The 13,377-nt window shown below is 38.0% G+C and overlaps 1 protein-coding gene across 4 annotated transcripts in view; it reads left to right on the top strand.

Moving 5' to 3' along the window:
- The window catches only part of myripa (myosin VIIA and Rab interacting protein a), a 30,355-nt gene extending 17,054 nt beyond the window's left edge, over window positions 1–13,301 (top strand). Inside the window, exons 7-19 of one of the 4 annotated variants that reach the window (XM_044367953.1) lie at window positions 397–477; window positions 2,351–2,448; window positions 3,575–3,655; window positions 3,929–4,072; window positions 4,519–4,651; window positions 6,381–6,925; window positions 7,753–9,810; window positions 10,001–10,057; window positions 10,618–10,797; window positions 11,470–11,631; window positions 12,009–12,107; window positions 12,203–12,263; window positions 12,499–13,301. In XM_044367953.1, coding sequence (XP_044223888.1) covers window positions 397–477; window positions 2,351–2,448; window positions 3,575–3,655; window positions 3,929–4,072; window positions 4,519–4,651; window positions 6,381–6,925; window positions 7,753–9,810; window positions 10,001–10,057; window positions 10,618–10,797; window positions 11,470–11,631; window positions 12,009–12,107; window positions 12,203–12,263; window positions 12,499–12,515 — 3,716 coding nt within the window. In that variant the 3' untranslated portion in view covers window positions 12,516–13,301. Of the gene's footprint in view, window positions 1–396; window positions 478–2,350; window positions 2,449–3,574; window positions 3,656–3,928; window positions 4,073–4,518; window positions 4,652–6,368; window positions 6,926–7,752; window positions 9,811–10,000; window positions 10,058–10,617; window positions 10,798–11,469; window positions 11,632–12,008; window positions 12,108–12,202; window positions 12,264–12,498 lie in introns of all 4 variants that reach the window. The other 3 variants (XM_044367952.1, XM_044367951.1, XM_044367954.1) reach the window with 3 other exon arrangements.
- Window positions 13,302–13,377: the final 76 nt, after the last annotated feature.

The raw sequence follows: 13,377 nt of genomic DNA, 5'->3' as shown, positions 1-13,377 counted from the left end.
TTATCACATTACTTCTTATTTTTTGACCCACTAAACGAAGGTAAAAATCACAAATGATATGCAAGAAAAAAACATCATCACAGGGACATTTCAAATTTCTGCATGAATGAAAACAGTATTGATGATGAGACTGTACTTGACATGTACTATAATAGTGTAACTAATGTGTGTAAAAGTAATTCTTATCATTGCTATGAGATTTTACTATTAAAGGAGAATATATACTGTTAATAGTTGGTAAACTGATGCCATATGTTACATTAGTGAGAAGAGAGACAGGACACAATTTCCTTTTTGTTGACTGTACTGTATCTGCTTTTTCACATCCATGTTGACATCTGTCTTTATGTGTGTGTGTGTGTGTGTGTGTGTGTGTGTGTATGCGCGTGCATGCAGAGGGCAGCGCCTACGAGGAGAGCATCTGCAATGAGGGCAGCGTCTGTGGGAGCGACTCAACCTTCTACAGACAAAGTGAAGGTGCGAATGTGTTTTATAACTGTTTCACTGTTCCTTGGATTTTGTAAAGTCACCCTTTGATATAAAGCAGTTTAATACAGTAAGGTTTATTATTGCTGTGTCACACTAAACATTTAACCATCCAAATGGAAATACAAGACACCGCTATACATTGAATATCAAAAATAAAACATTGCCATTAATACATGTACAAAACCAAAATAAAAACATCAGTTTTAACATCATGTATACTTCTACATCCTGTAAATATTATATGTTTATGACCTATTTTCTTTCATCTGCTATTCATTGGAAAATTTCAAATACATTTTGCACTGAACAGCAGAAGAAAGAAATGAAATACTACTGACTAACTCACTGACTTAGATGTATCGTTTCTGAACAGCCAACTCTGTTTTTTGTGCATCATATATGTAAACCACATACTTCAGTATTGACAGAGGTTATAGTGGCAGAAATGCTCAAGTCTCTTTTTAAAAGAACCTTCTTCTGAGGACAAAATGATCCTCTGTAATGGCAACAGTGAGACTAAAAAAGTCTCTTAAGATTAGATCCTCTACTTTTAGTTGTGTCTTAGTAAATAATTAACACAAGTAGCAATAAAAGTTATTATAGTTGCACAGATATCAGGAGTTGGCATGCAGAAGCATGGGGTCGGCTCAACTCTGAAGGGGGCCCCGGGCCCCTATTCAGTCCCCCTAGGTTCACCAACTTAGTTTTGTTAGAAGTTGATTAAATGCTAAAAATGCTAAAAATTCATTTAAAAGGAACATATCATGCTTTTTATGATTTTCTGTATTTTATATACTGTTATGATGTTAAATGTCTCTGTTAAACATAGTCCAAGTTCCAAGACTTGAGGTGAACATATGTAAAAATGCAAAAGCCCAGACTTCAGCCTACTCTGAACGCTCAATTTGCAAGGTTACCTCTACTTCCTCCTTGCAATGACATCAGTTTTTTGAACTGTAAATCATGCCAAGTAGACCGGTAGAGCCCCAGAATAAAAACATTGATTTGGAAATGTGCATGATACGTCCCCTTTAAGAATATATGACATGTAATCATAATATCGACTGATATATTAGAGGTATTAAAATTAGATTTTGTTCTGACCTCCTCTATGAGACAGGGCCTTGAGGGTTTGAGGTAAAGATGCAGGAGTTGCCTTAAGGCCTCTTTGCTGTCAGTTGCTATAAAATCAGTTGATCAGATTACTTGCCCCACAGTGAACTTGAGGCCTTTGGGGCTCTGGGGTGGTGGCCCACTTTGCCCATTTGGTAATCCAGCATTGCTTAGTGTTTAATGCCATTTCTACAAGAAAGTCACCACAACAGACGTTCTGAGGCCATATTCAAGGTTATTTTAGGATTGTTGTAATCCTCTCATGAATCCATAAACTCATATTTGTGCCCAGCTGCCATGAAGCTAATACTTTACAGCAGACGAAGCAGCGGAGAAATAAATAGTTAAAGGATCTTGGCTGTAATCTTTTGATTACAGTTGCATCTCAAGCAGCTGTATGTTAGTCATTCCTGCCCCTGCCTGCCTTCCTCTGTGTCTTAGTCTGTCCTCACTTCTCCTCAACTCTCCCAGTTCACTGCACTAACAGAATGAGTGACTGTAAACAGAAATGAAAAGCTGCAGCAGCCTGATGGTCATGCATCTGTCTGTTGTGCCTCTGTAACACGAATCAGGACAGACAAACAGATCAGTCATGCAGGATACAATTATATATGAAAATTATACAATTATTCCCCTTTTTACTTCATTTTACATAATTGCAATGACTAAATCATATTTTTGCTTTGATTTTATTTCAAGGATTGTTCAGATAACAAAACAAGTGATTATTGTGTTTCTTTGTGTTCAGAGCACAGCATGGAAGATACGCTCACTGTGGCCTTGCGGGTGGCAGAGGAGGCTATAGACGAGGCCATTTCCAAGGCTGAGTTCGATTCTGCCAGTCAGGTTATTCATGCTGTTCACGTATTATAAATAGACTGTCATTGTAAATTTATTTGTAGATTTCTTATCTACTCATACTGCCTTGCACTCAGTGTTACAAAAACTGCTGTGTACTGTGTTAGCATTTTTGTTTTCTGACATTTTTACTGTAATTACTCTTCTCTGTAAACGGCAGTGGATGAAAGGTGATATTCAGACAATACTGTAGATGCTTATATATTACTGTGTTGGTCTGCAGTCTGTTTGCTTTGATAAATATACAGTACTTTCATCACATTTCTCTTTAATCTAAATTCTGTGATTTTTCTCTAAATCAGTGTTTGAGTCACATTATGGGAAACAATACAGATTATGCTGCAATCCAAATAACGGTTTAATGTTACAGTATAAAATAATGTTATATACTGCTTAAAATAACATGGATTATCACATTAAATAGTTATTTTAGTTTTCAGTCTGTTTTTGGAGGCTGATGATAACAAAGAATTAATTAAAATTAAAATTCATGAAGATGTGTTTCCCTATAACATTTATATGATACCTAAAGTACGTAAATTCTTTGTTCAACAATGTAACAGTAAACTTATTGTTCATTGGCTGAAACCCACTATTGATTTTATCTGTTTCTACAAAACATTGATTATGTTGAAGATCAGGCTTATTATACATGTCTCCCAAGATGTAGAAAGTTTATACACTTTCTTCATTTCAGTGAGTTTCATATAATTTTTCTTAAATAATCGATCATACTTGCTCTTTATGTCAAGTAAAATTATCATCCACTTTGCTTTGAATCTCAGTGTTTTCAAAGGTGACTAAAGACGCGTAATCCGTGTATTTCATATATAACCTTAGATCTATAATCTGTATATTAAATTTCAAAGACACATTTGTGATTCTGCTGCCATTTTCAGACATACTGCTGTGTACTGCAGCATATGTTCAAAATGATTTTCTTCTCACTAATCTGTTAAAGTATCCCAAAGCTTTTGAACTCAGTGCAGAAAATATGTATATTTAGAGCGTATATTTAGAGAAGTAATCCGCTTATAGTGTGTGTGTGTCTGTGTGTGTGTGTGGTACTGCATGAGTAGCCTTTTTTATTTGTGTGTTTGTTCTTGTTTACCAGGAGAAGCAGAATGAGGCACACTATCTACGGAAGCACAGAGGAGAGCTTGTTGAGGAACTGGCCAAAACTATTGTGCAAAAAGTATGAAAAAAGAACAGATTTTACTGTCTGAGCTGCTGACATTCACAATTAATTCTAACTGATGTTTTATAGTGTGTAATTAGGTTGATTGAGCCATTGCGTAACACTCAAATGTAAGTCAGAAGAGTGGGTGGAGGGGTTTCCACAGCTGTTACACTACACGATGATGTGTTTAAATTCATAGCTGCTCTGTTACACTCTAACTGAACCAGTAATTTACCTTTAAACAGGAAAACCAGCTGATTTTCATTATCCTTTCTCTGTGCATGTAAGATCATTAGTAGGAGGAAGACTTTGGCTGACATTAAGGCTGAGTATAACCAGGATTGGCCATTTGAACACAACACGGACCTTCATCATCATCAGTCCACCGCTGATCAAGCCTGCAGCTCCTTTAAAAACCAACCAGGCCTCTGGGTAAAAAAAACAAAAAAAAAAACACATCACAGTCAGTCCGAAGGATGACACATGCTGACCTCTACTGGTTAAATATGCTATATTGATTTTATGGTATGTAGGCAGATATAAGTGTTTATTACTGTATTTGTCGACAACAATAACTCCTCCTGTGGGCGCCCATAGGAGGCTGGTGTATAAACAGATAATGAATGACAGTACAGTAAAACACAAAATAATATATGTCTTCGTAGGAGAAGTTATATTGTTGTTAGATACTGTACATTAATAAACACTTAAAATGTCCTTACATCTGCTTATAACTACATTATAGTGTGTTATAAAAATTTATTAAATGTTTGTATACTGCTTATAAATTCTGTGATTTAATTATCAGCATCCAGCATTTCTATTGTGATTGTAGGTAAAACCACATGTGTGATTTCATTTGTCTCATCTCTCTCCAGAGGTCACATTCTGCCTTCTCACTGCTGGACGACTCTCCAGGTCTGATACAAGAAACTCACCAGACGTTGAAGAAGGAAGGTGGTGGCTCGGCTATGTCTGCTTGGAAGAGTGTAGACCGGCTGGACAATCCCGGTGAGATGTTGCTGCTTTAACTTGTTAAACCTCATTGATCCACCACTCAGTTTTTGTTCTTCTAGGCTGTGTCGGGCCAGGAATTAGAATAATTTACCTTTGCAAATTAAAATAATAAATAACCACAACAATTTTAAATTAATTTGTACTTAATTTGTTTTATAATGTGTTTCTTGGATGTTTTAATTGAAATGATTTATAAATGGTGATATAGATTTTTATTACTTTATTTTCACAATATCAAATTAATAATGAAATTAAGACGGTGAAATTATGAAATTATGGTTAAAAACTCAAGGAAATATTCACACAGTCACACTAGATGTGCAGGCAGAGTTCTAAATATGCTGAAATAATCATTTAGAAGTTGGTATTAATTGTGTTAGTTTGTTGGTAGTATTGCCTCACCTGGTCACCTGAGCTCCTGCATCTTTACATCAAGGACCACAACAGAAATAATTCTTGGAATGTATTGTACCATCCTTGATACTTTTGTGGGTGTAAATTACAGTAAAGTCATTACAAAGTCATGTTGTGAAAATATTGTTTAAACCCTCATAACTTTTTTCTAAGTTCTTGAGGAGATCCCAAAGTTTTTACAGTTACCAAATATGTCACAAAAAATAATGCTCAAACCATTTCTGATTGACAGAATGAAAATATGGAGTCTTTGGTTTGACTATTTCCCTCAGTAATGCTTTATTTTATTCTAATTTACTAATTTCCTTTAAGTAATTTGTAGGTATTTAATGGTTAATTTTAGGACATTTTATAGAAAGGGTGTAATTTGGTTCAAATTATAAGAAAAAACTGAAAAATTGTCGGTAAGTACCCACGCCTTATATCTGTGTTCATACACAGTTGTAAATTTACAAATATTCTCAAAAAATTGGACTCTTAACAATTCTGAATTTAAGTGACAGAAAAATGTAGTTTTGAGTGTCAAAAATGTTGTTTCTTAAAAACTCTATAATAAGTGCATTTCTTGTATTCTACCAAATTACATAATCCTCTCAAAGAAATGTCCAAAGAGTTAACAGTTACACAGTAGCTACTTTTAGCAGATTATTGAAAAAACCCAATATGCTAATATATATCGTTTGACACACAAAACTACACACTGAAAATTTAAAAACATTTTTTAAAATATTTTCTATCAGTTAAAGAATTGTTAAGAGTCTAATTTATTAAGAATCTTTGCAAAGTAACTACATATGAACCCAAATGTAATGAGTGGTTACTTTTGAAATAACAGTGTTAATAACTTAACACTGAATTCTGCTGTTTCTTATAATTTGTACCAAATTGCACCACCTTTTCAGTAAAATTGCTGCTGAAAAATTAACTTAACTTAATTTGTTAAATACCTACAAATTACTCTGAAAATGTCCAGGAAATGAGTGTGAAATTAAAGGACCTGTAAAATAAAGCATTCCCTAAACATCATATATCTGAGTTGGAACTAGCTGCTCCAGACAGTGTGGAATAAAATGCTACTTAACAGGTAAAAAGGGTAAAACTGGATGTTTAATTGTTTAGCACAAGTTCATATATTAGTAATTTTTCACTGTCAGCTAATATATACCTCCACTGTGTTTGTTTTTGTTTGCTGCATGGGTGACTGTATTTTCTGTGGTATGCATGTTTGGCATATGCTTGTCTGCATGATATTTGTCCTTGTATGTGTGTGTGTGTGTGTGCATTCTGGGATGCGGAGGTGTGTCCTCAGTGCTCACGAGCCCAGATGGGAACTGGATTGCCCTGCAGAGCGCCCAGCTGTCGCGTCCCAGCCTGCTGACCAGAAGGAAGAGCCTGGTCTACAGTGCCTTGGAGAGGGAGTCAGGAGTGGTATCCGCCTATGAAGGCATGGGCTTTGACAGTGAAACCAAATCTGAGCCGGACAGTTCCTGGGGCACCGTCCTCCAGGAGATTCACAAGAAGATGACAGACTCCAACTTTAACCTCCAGGACACCGAGGACAGGGTCTCGCCACAGCTAATGGACCACCGGGGCAGCAACGACAATCTGTTTTCAGACTCTGAGGGCAACTGGAAGGTTAATAAACCTGTGCTGGGTCGTCTTAAAAGGAAGGTGCCTGTGGAGATCAGGCGACCTTCATCATTACCCAGGACCAACATCATCGACGTGAACTTTAACGTGGAAGGAGCAGAGGATGAGAGCAATGCGGCTGCTGAGTCCGCAGTTGGAAAAGTCAGGAGATCACGGAAGAAAAGGAACAGTAAAAAAGAGCCGGCAGCTTCTTCTCCTGTGCTGGTGAGAAATACATTCAACTCCAAACTGATATGACATAACAAAAGATATAAAACATAGACTTAAACAAGAGACAGATTATGAGACAGAAGATACAGACAAAGCAGAAAAATAGCAAAAAGTTTGACATAGATGCAATACAAGGTTTGAAAGGAAGATAAAACAAATATATACCATTAATTCCTTACAAATTAGAAAAATACCTACTTACACTCAGTTTCCAGTTTATAGAGTTCAACTTTATAAAAGTAGGGATGCAACTAAAGATTATTTTCATTATGGATTAATCTGCCGATGACGTTTTGGATTCATTGATTACCTATAAAATGTCATAAAATATTGAAAAATGTCCATCACATTTTCATTATGTCCAAAACCAAAAGATATTCAGTTAACATGATATAAGAGAGGGGAAAGCAGCAAATCCCCACACTGAAGAAGCTGGAAGCACAGAACGTTTGGCATTTTTGCTAAAAAAAAACAAAAAAAACCCCAAAAACTTAACAGAGTCAATCGATTACCAAAATAGTTGCCGTTGCCGATTAATTTTCTGGCGATTGACTAATTGATTAATTGACTAATTGTTGTAGCTCTAACTCCAATACAACAGCCGTGTTTTAGAGAGGTGTTACTTGGTCATTTTTGAATCTGTAGTTTGTAGTTCTGTTGAACTGTATTGTGTCATACTGAAAGGTGTTTCTAATTTTTAGTCTATCTTCACTGATATGATTGGTGTGGATAAAATAAACTGACAATCTACAATCTACACAGATTTGAACTCATGTTATTCACCACAGAAATATTTATTTTAAACACTCTTATATTCACAGGATTATAACAAAAAAGACAACCAGTCCGAACCTACTTCTGATGCTGTGACCCCTGACACTTTGACCTCTGGGGCCACAACCCCTGAACCTTTTAACCCAGAGAGTGACATCACCGGACATGGAGCCAATCAGATGGAGCAGGAGCTCACGTTAAAACTGCAACAGCTCACAGGCAGAGTTTCTGACTCGTCTACAAGAGACGACGGGCTTTATGGAGTGAGAGATGCTGACGATGACGCACAGAGTGAGGAAAGGAGACAAGGAAACGAGGACAAAGATGAAAAAGATGAGGAAGATGAGAGGCCGTGGAGGATGGAGATCGAGTTGGATGACAGAAGAACAGAGGATGAGAGAGAGGGGGAGGAGCAAGACATAGACGAAGACGAGGTGAAAGACCGATTGTACAGGCTCGTCACACAGTCCAGACTCACATACTTATCGTCTACTGATGACGAGTTAGACAGAGCAGGCCTGAGTGAAGGAGAATGGGACGGAGAGAGAGATGAAGATATGGAGGAGGACTATAAAGAGCAGAAAGAGGAAAAGACAGAAGGACTCACTTATAAACTCTGTCAGCTGGAAAAAGAAGTCAGAGCTACCCAGTTCTCATCCACGGAGGATGAGCTGGACAGAGTTGGCATCATGGATGAAGAGAAGAAGACAGGAGAGGAGGAGGAGGAGCTGGCGGTGAAAGTGTGCAAATTAGCAAACCAAGTCAATGCCACCCAATTTTCATCCACGGACGATGAGTTAGATGGGAGAGGCGAAGAGGGGGAGGAAGCGATAGACGAAGTGACGCTTTGGAAACTGCAGGCGCGAAAAGCAGTCCAGGCGGCTCAAGTGCGCGACTTGGCCAGTCTAGTCAGCGCCTCTCAGTTTTCTTCCACGGAGGACGAGCTGGACAGATATGGAGAGAATGAGGGAGAGATGGAGCAAGAGGTAAATGAAGGAGGAATAGAGAGCAGTGTTGAGATGGAAAAAGTGTGGGAGGGAACAGTGGGAAAGAGTCAGGAGAGGAGAGAATCCATTGGAGATTTAGATGTGAAAATGTTTGATTTAAGGGAAGAAATCGAGGAGAGAATGAACGAGAGAAGTGAGGAGAAAGTAGAAAAAGCGACGACTGAGAACGTTCTGGATTGTCAGATAAAATTTGATGTCCAGCCAGAAAAAACAAAGATAGAGGAACCTGAAGAGAAAGATTGCGTGCAAGAGAGAGTAACAGAGGAGACTGAGGATGAAAGGATGGAAGGAAAAGTTTTTAAAGAGACAGAGGAGAGACAGGAGATGCAGTTAAAAACAGTGGTGGGAGCAGAGAGAAGGGAGGAAAGGACTGAGGAAATAATAGTCTTATATGAGACAAGAGTCGGACTAGAAAATCAGCCAGAGGCAAAGTGGTCAGACAAAAAAGAAGGAGAGGAGAGACAGGAAGAGGAAAAGATTAGAGAAAGCAAACAGACTCAGGAGAAATGGGAAACAGCATCAGACAGTGAAGAGGAGGATGAAGAATTTGACAGAATAATCAGCAGCATGTTGATGATGACTTTGGAGGACATGCAGGTAGAAAAGTTAAAGGATAAAGGAGGAAACGGAGGGATGAATAGAGAGCTAGAGGAGGTAGAGGCAGACAAGAGGGAGAAAGTGGATTCGAAGACAGATGAGACAGGAGGTGCAAAAGAAAGACCAGGAGAAAATATAACTGAGCAAACTGCAGGAGATATTTCTACAAAACAGGAGAGCAGCAATGCTAGAGGCAGGAATAAAAATGAGCAGCAGGAAAAAGACACAGATCCACAAGAAAAACCGACAGATATGACAAGCGAAGAGACCAATGAGGCCAAACAGACATGTAAAAGAACGGAAGCGGATGACAAGAACACAAGAGCAGAAATGACGACTGAGTGGCAAATGATGGAGACGCAGGGAGACGCTGCAGAGTGTGAAAGTAAAGACACAGATGAAACATTCGAGGAAACCAAAGAAAAACACATAGATGACACAGAGCAGAGCTGCACCTCGTCCCTTCAGGATGGTTTACTGTCACCGGAGGAGATTCAAAATGTAAGCATTCCTTTTTCTTTTTAGGCAGTTATACATTTAGTAAATCATTCAGCAACATAGTTTAAGTTTTGCTTTTTTATAGTTGCTGCCAAGAAAATATTCACTGCACTGCAACTAACTACTCAACTTCCTTTTTCTATCTGTCCTCTGTTTCCCTCTGTCCTTCTGTGCTTTTCTGTGTGCACTGTAGGCTAGTGACATGGAGCTTTACAAAACAATAGAGTTTATATCATCTCTGCTGGAGCAGGTGAGAGTGAACATGTTGTGCTTTAGAAAGGCAACATGTTGGAAAATGCAGGTGATGATTGCTAATTATGGCGCAGCTGTACTTCATTTACAGTCCTTTTCACCCACTTTTTCTTCTCTCATTGCTTTTATGCAACTTCTAAGTTGTTATAAAAAGAAACTTCCACATGTTGTTAAAACAAAAAAGAGACAATACTGTAGCCTACATCAGCTAGAAAAAGTGAAAATTACTGATTTATGTGGTTTGATTAAGAGCAATTTTTTTGTCTTGGTGGCAAGAATATGCTGACGCAATTGGCCAATCATGTTATCCACTGCAGATATGAATACTCCTGTAAATGACTCCTGTGACCTGATGAAGTCTCCTCCCTGAAAATAACGTCCTGTCACCCTGGAGTCACCTGTAATAGTGTTTGTGTCTCATAGTCTGAATACTGCTGCAGAGGGTTTTTTGCACTCAAAAACCCTAGTGTATGGTCATAATGCAAGAAATCAGATGTAACAAAAATATCATCCAGCCTTAGAAATATATCTGTGTATGTGTTTATATGTGTGTTGTAGAGGTACTCAGCAGTGTCGCTGCGCAGCATCACCACCGAGGTGCTGAAGGTGCTGAATGCCACGGAGGAGCTGCTGCAGGGAGTGGAGGGAGGAGATGGCCCCCGCCTCTCCACCACCTCACTGCCCCCCAACACTGACCCCAAGAAACTGGACCAACAGTTCTCCAGACTAGAGGAGAATGTAAGTTCACCTTTATTTCCTAGCCTACATGCACTGTTTGTTTAAAAAAACTGTATAAAATTACTCTAACTTTACTTAATGTCACTTTTAATCAAGATGGGTTTATAATTTAAAGCTTTTAAAGCAATAGGTGTGCAATAAGAAATAAGTGCAATTAAAGGTTCCCTTAAATATGTCTATATAGCCAAAAAAAAAAAGAGCAGGGATAGATAACACAATAGCTGTGTAAAATAACATGATGACTAAATGTTATGTTTTGAATAAGTCCATAACAATTATTAAAATATTGAATTGGGTTCTTCAGTTTTAGCTGATTGATCAATGTTTGATATAATTCAAAATAGTATTTATCTATTTTTCTTGTTAAATATTTGCTTGATGTTCAGTTCTTATAATTTTACTTTGCACATGCACACATTTGAGAAGAAGGCATGTGACCAGCAGGTTGATGATTCAGACATCAGGACTGGTTCAGAACATTTGGAAAGAGAAAGTTGAAGAGTTAAGTTTCAGTAACTGTCAGTACACACACATGAAGAACTGACTACCATGTAAAATAAGACTTTAAAAAACTGGTTCACTGTAGATCATTGTAATTAATCTTGTTTTCAGTATAAAAACCCTAATTTTGAGATGAATCTTGTGTTGAACTGTATTTTTTTTTCGCTGCAGGTGTATGTGGCAGCTGGTACAGTGTACAGTCTGGAGGCGGAGCTGAGTGACCTGGAGGAGTGTGCCAGGGGCATCTGCAGTGCCACATCCGATATGGAGCTGTCCTTCCTGGAGGAGCAGGTGGCATCAGCAGCTGCCAAGGTTCAACAGTCTGAGCTACAGGTGGGCTGAAGCTTCTTTTTTAAGATGTGAGAGCGGTATATAAAGACATGTGACAGAACTCCTGCAGCTTGTTATTAGACCTTAATACTTCTGTGTTTTGGAAGCTGTGTGATGCTTGTGTTTTGTAAAGAAGTATTGGACAGACTGGTGTTAAGATAGAAACAGCTGCATTGGTTGGGGCTTTCATTAAACAACAATTTTAAACGTCCAGGTGTTTAAAGACACCAATTGACCTGATGGAGGCACTGCAGCAACACCACAACAACTGCAACACTAGTCCGATCTAGGATAAGGCATTTTGTTTATTCCAGTGTGTGCAGGCATCATCTGAGGGACCACATACACTGCATTACTTGTTTGTGTTGTTGCTGTTGTAGATATGCGATATCTCGGCAAGGATTGCTGCTCTGAAGAGTGCAGGCCTCAATGTGGACCCGCAGTCCTGCTTCCCTAAGACCAGGGCCATCCCAGTTATGGTACAGTATTGCTTACATAAACTGTACACAAAAGTACAGTAGTTATGTCATGAAGTTCATACAAGAACTACAAAAATATTATTTTCCATATGCAGCCAGTCACACTGGACTCATCAAGACAGCTGAGGAGGCGATTACCTGCACCACCGATGAAGGGTAAGAAACGTTAAGACAGAATTGTTATAATCTGAGTAGTTGTGGTTTGGCACAGAACAATACTGATTTTTCTGTATCACAAGAATGTATTTACAATTTAGTATTTTTCCAGTTGCTACTTTTTATGCACATGCTATTTGACTGAAGCTTAATCTTATTTTCATTGCCTCGAGTGCATCTGTATTTTACAAACATAACTGCATTTTTTTCCTTAATTTGTTTCATTATATTTCAGAAGACAAGGAGACCTAACTCATCCCCCCAGGACCTGTGCAGTACCTCCCACACAGCAGTGCCTTGACCCCATCACTCTGCAGTCTACAGGCCAGTCTTAAGTGATCCATTCAGATACCATTTGCCTTAATTCCATCCTACACGAAACATGCCTCAGATAACACTGGACACTAGTACTGTATGTGTATTTTGTGTTGTTGTACAGTGTAATAGTACAGGAAATCATTTTGGGGAAAACTTTAAGCAATGATTAACCTTGTAAAGAGAAGCAGCAGGTTAAATCAGCTTATCGCTCACTAAACCTGAGAACAAGAAAATCACTAAAAAATTGAGTTTTGCAAAAACGCAGTCATACTGTGTATGTGCAGGAGATTCTTTTAGATTTCCTAACAGCTGGAATAATGCTAAATGTTTTAATTGTAATACTTGAGTTAATTTTAACACTAATAGTTGTCCATTTGACTTGTTGATGAATTAAGTCATACATATAGTGTATTGAAGAGACACTGAAATTATCAGCAGTACAGCTACTGGATGAAACCTGCATTAGTACTGTTTTTACTGTAAATCATACTCAATAAGCAGATTACAAATACATGGAAACAATTAAAGCATGTTAGAAAATTGTTTTGGGAGACCATATCATGTCTAGAATTAATACTATGGATATACTGTACACCTGTATTTTTCCATGGTTGTGGATATTTGTAATGTTGTAGTGTACTTATTTATACAGCAAAGCAATCAGTACATATGTTGTTTTCTGCCTTTACAGAAAATAAAGAAAAGTCACTAAGTTCCAAATATTTGCTCCACCGTGAAAATGTTATGCACTGAGATAAACAGCCCTGAAAACACTCTGCACCCTGTTTGCCCCTCA

Source organism: Thunnus albacares, chromosome 12, assembly GCF_914725855.1.
Source record: "Thunnus albacares chromosome 12, fThuAlb1.1, whole genome shotgun sequence".
Classification (NCBI taxonomy): domain Eukaryota; kingdom Metazoa; phylum Chordata; class Actinopteri; order Scombriformes; family Scombridae; genus Thunnus; species Thunnus albacares.
This window is presented reverse-complemented; position numbering and strand designations above follow the sequence as displayed.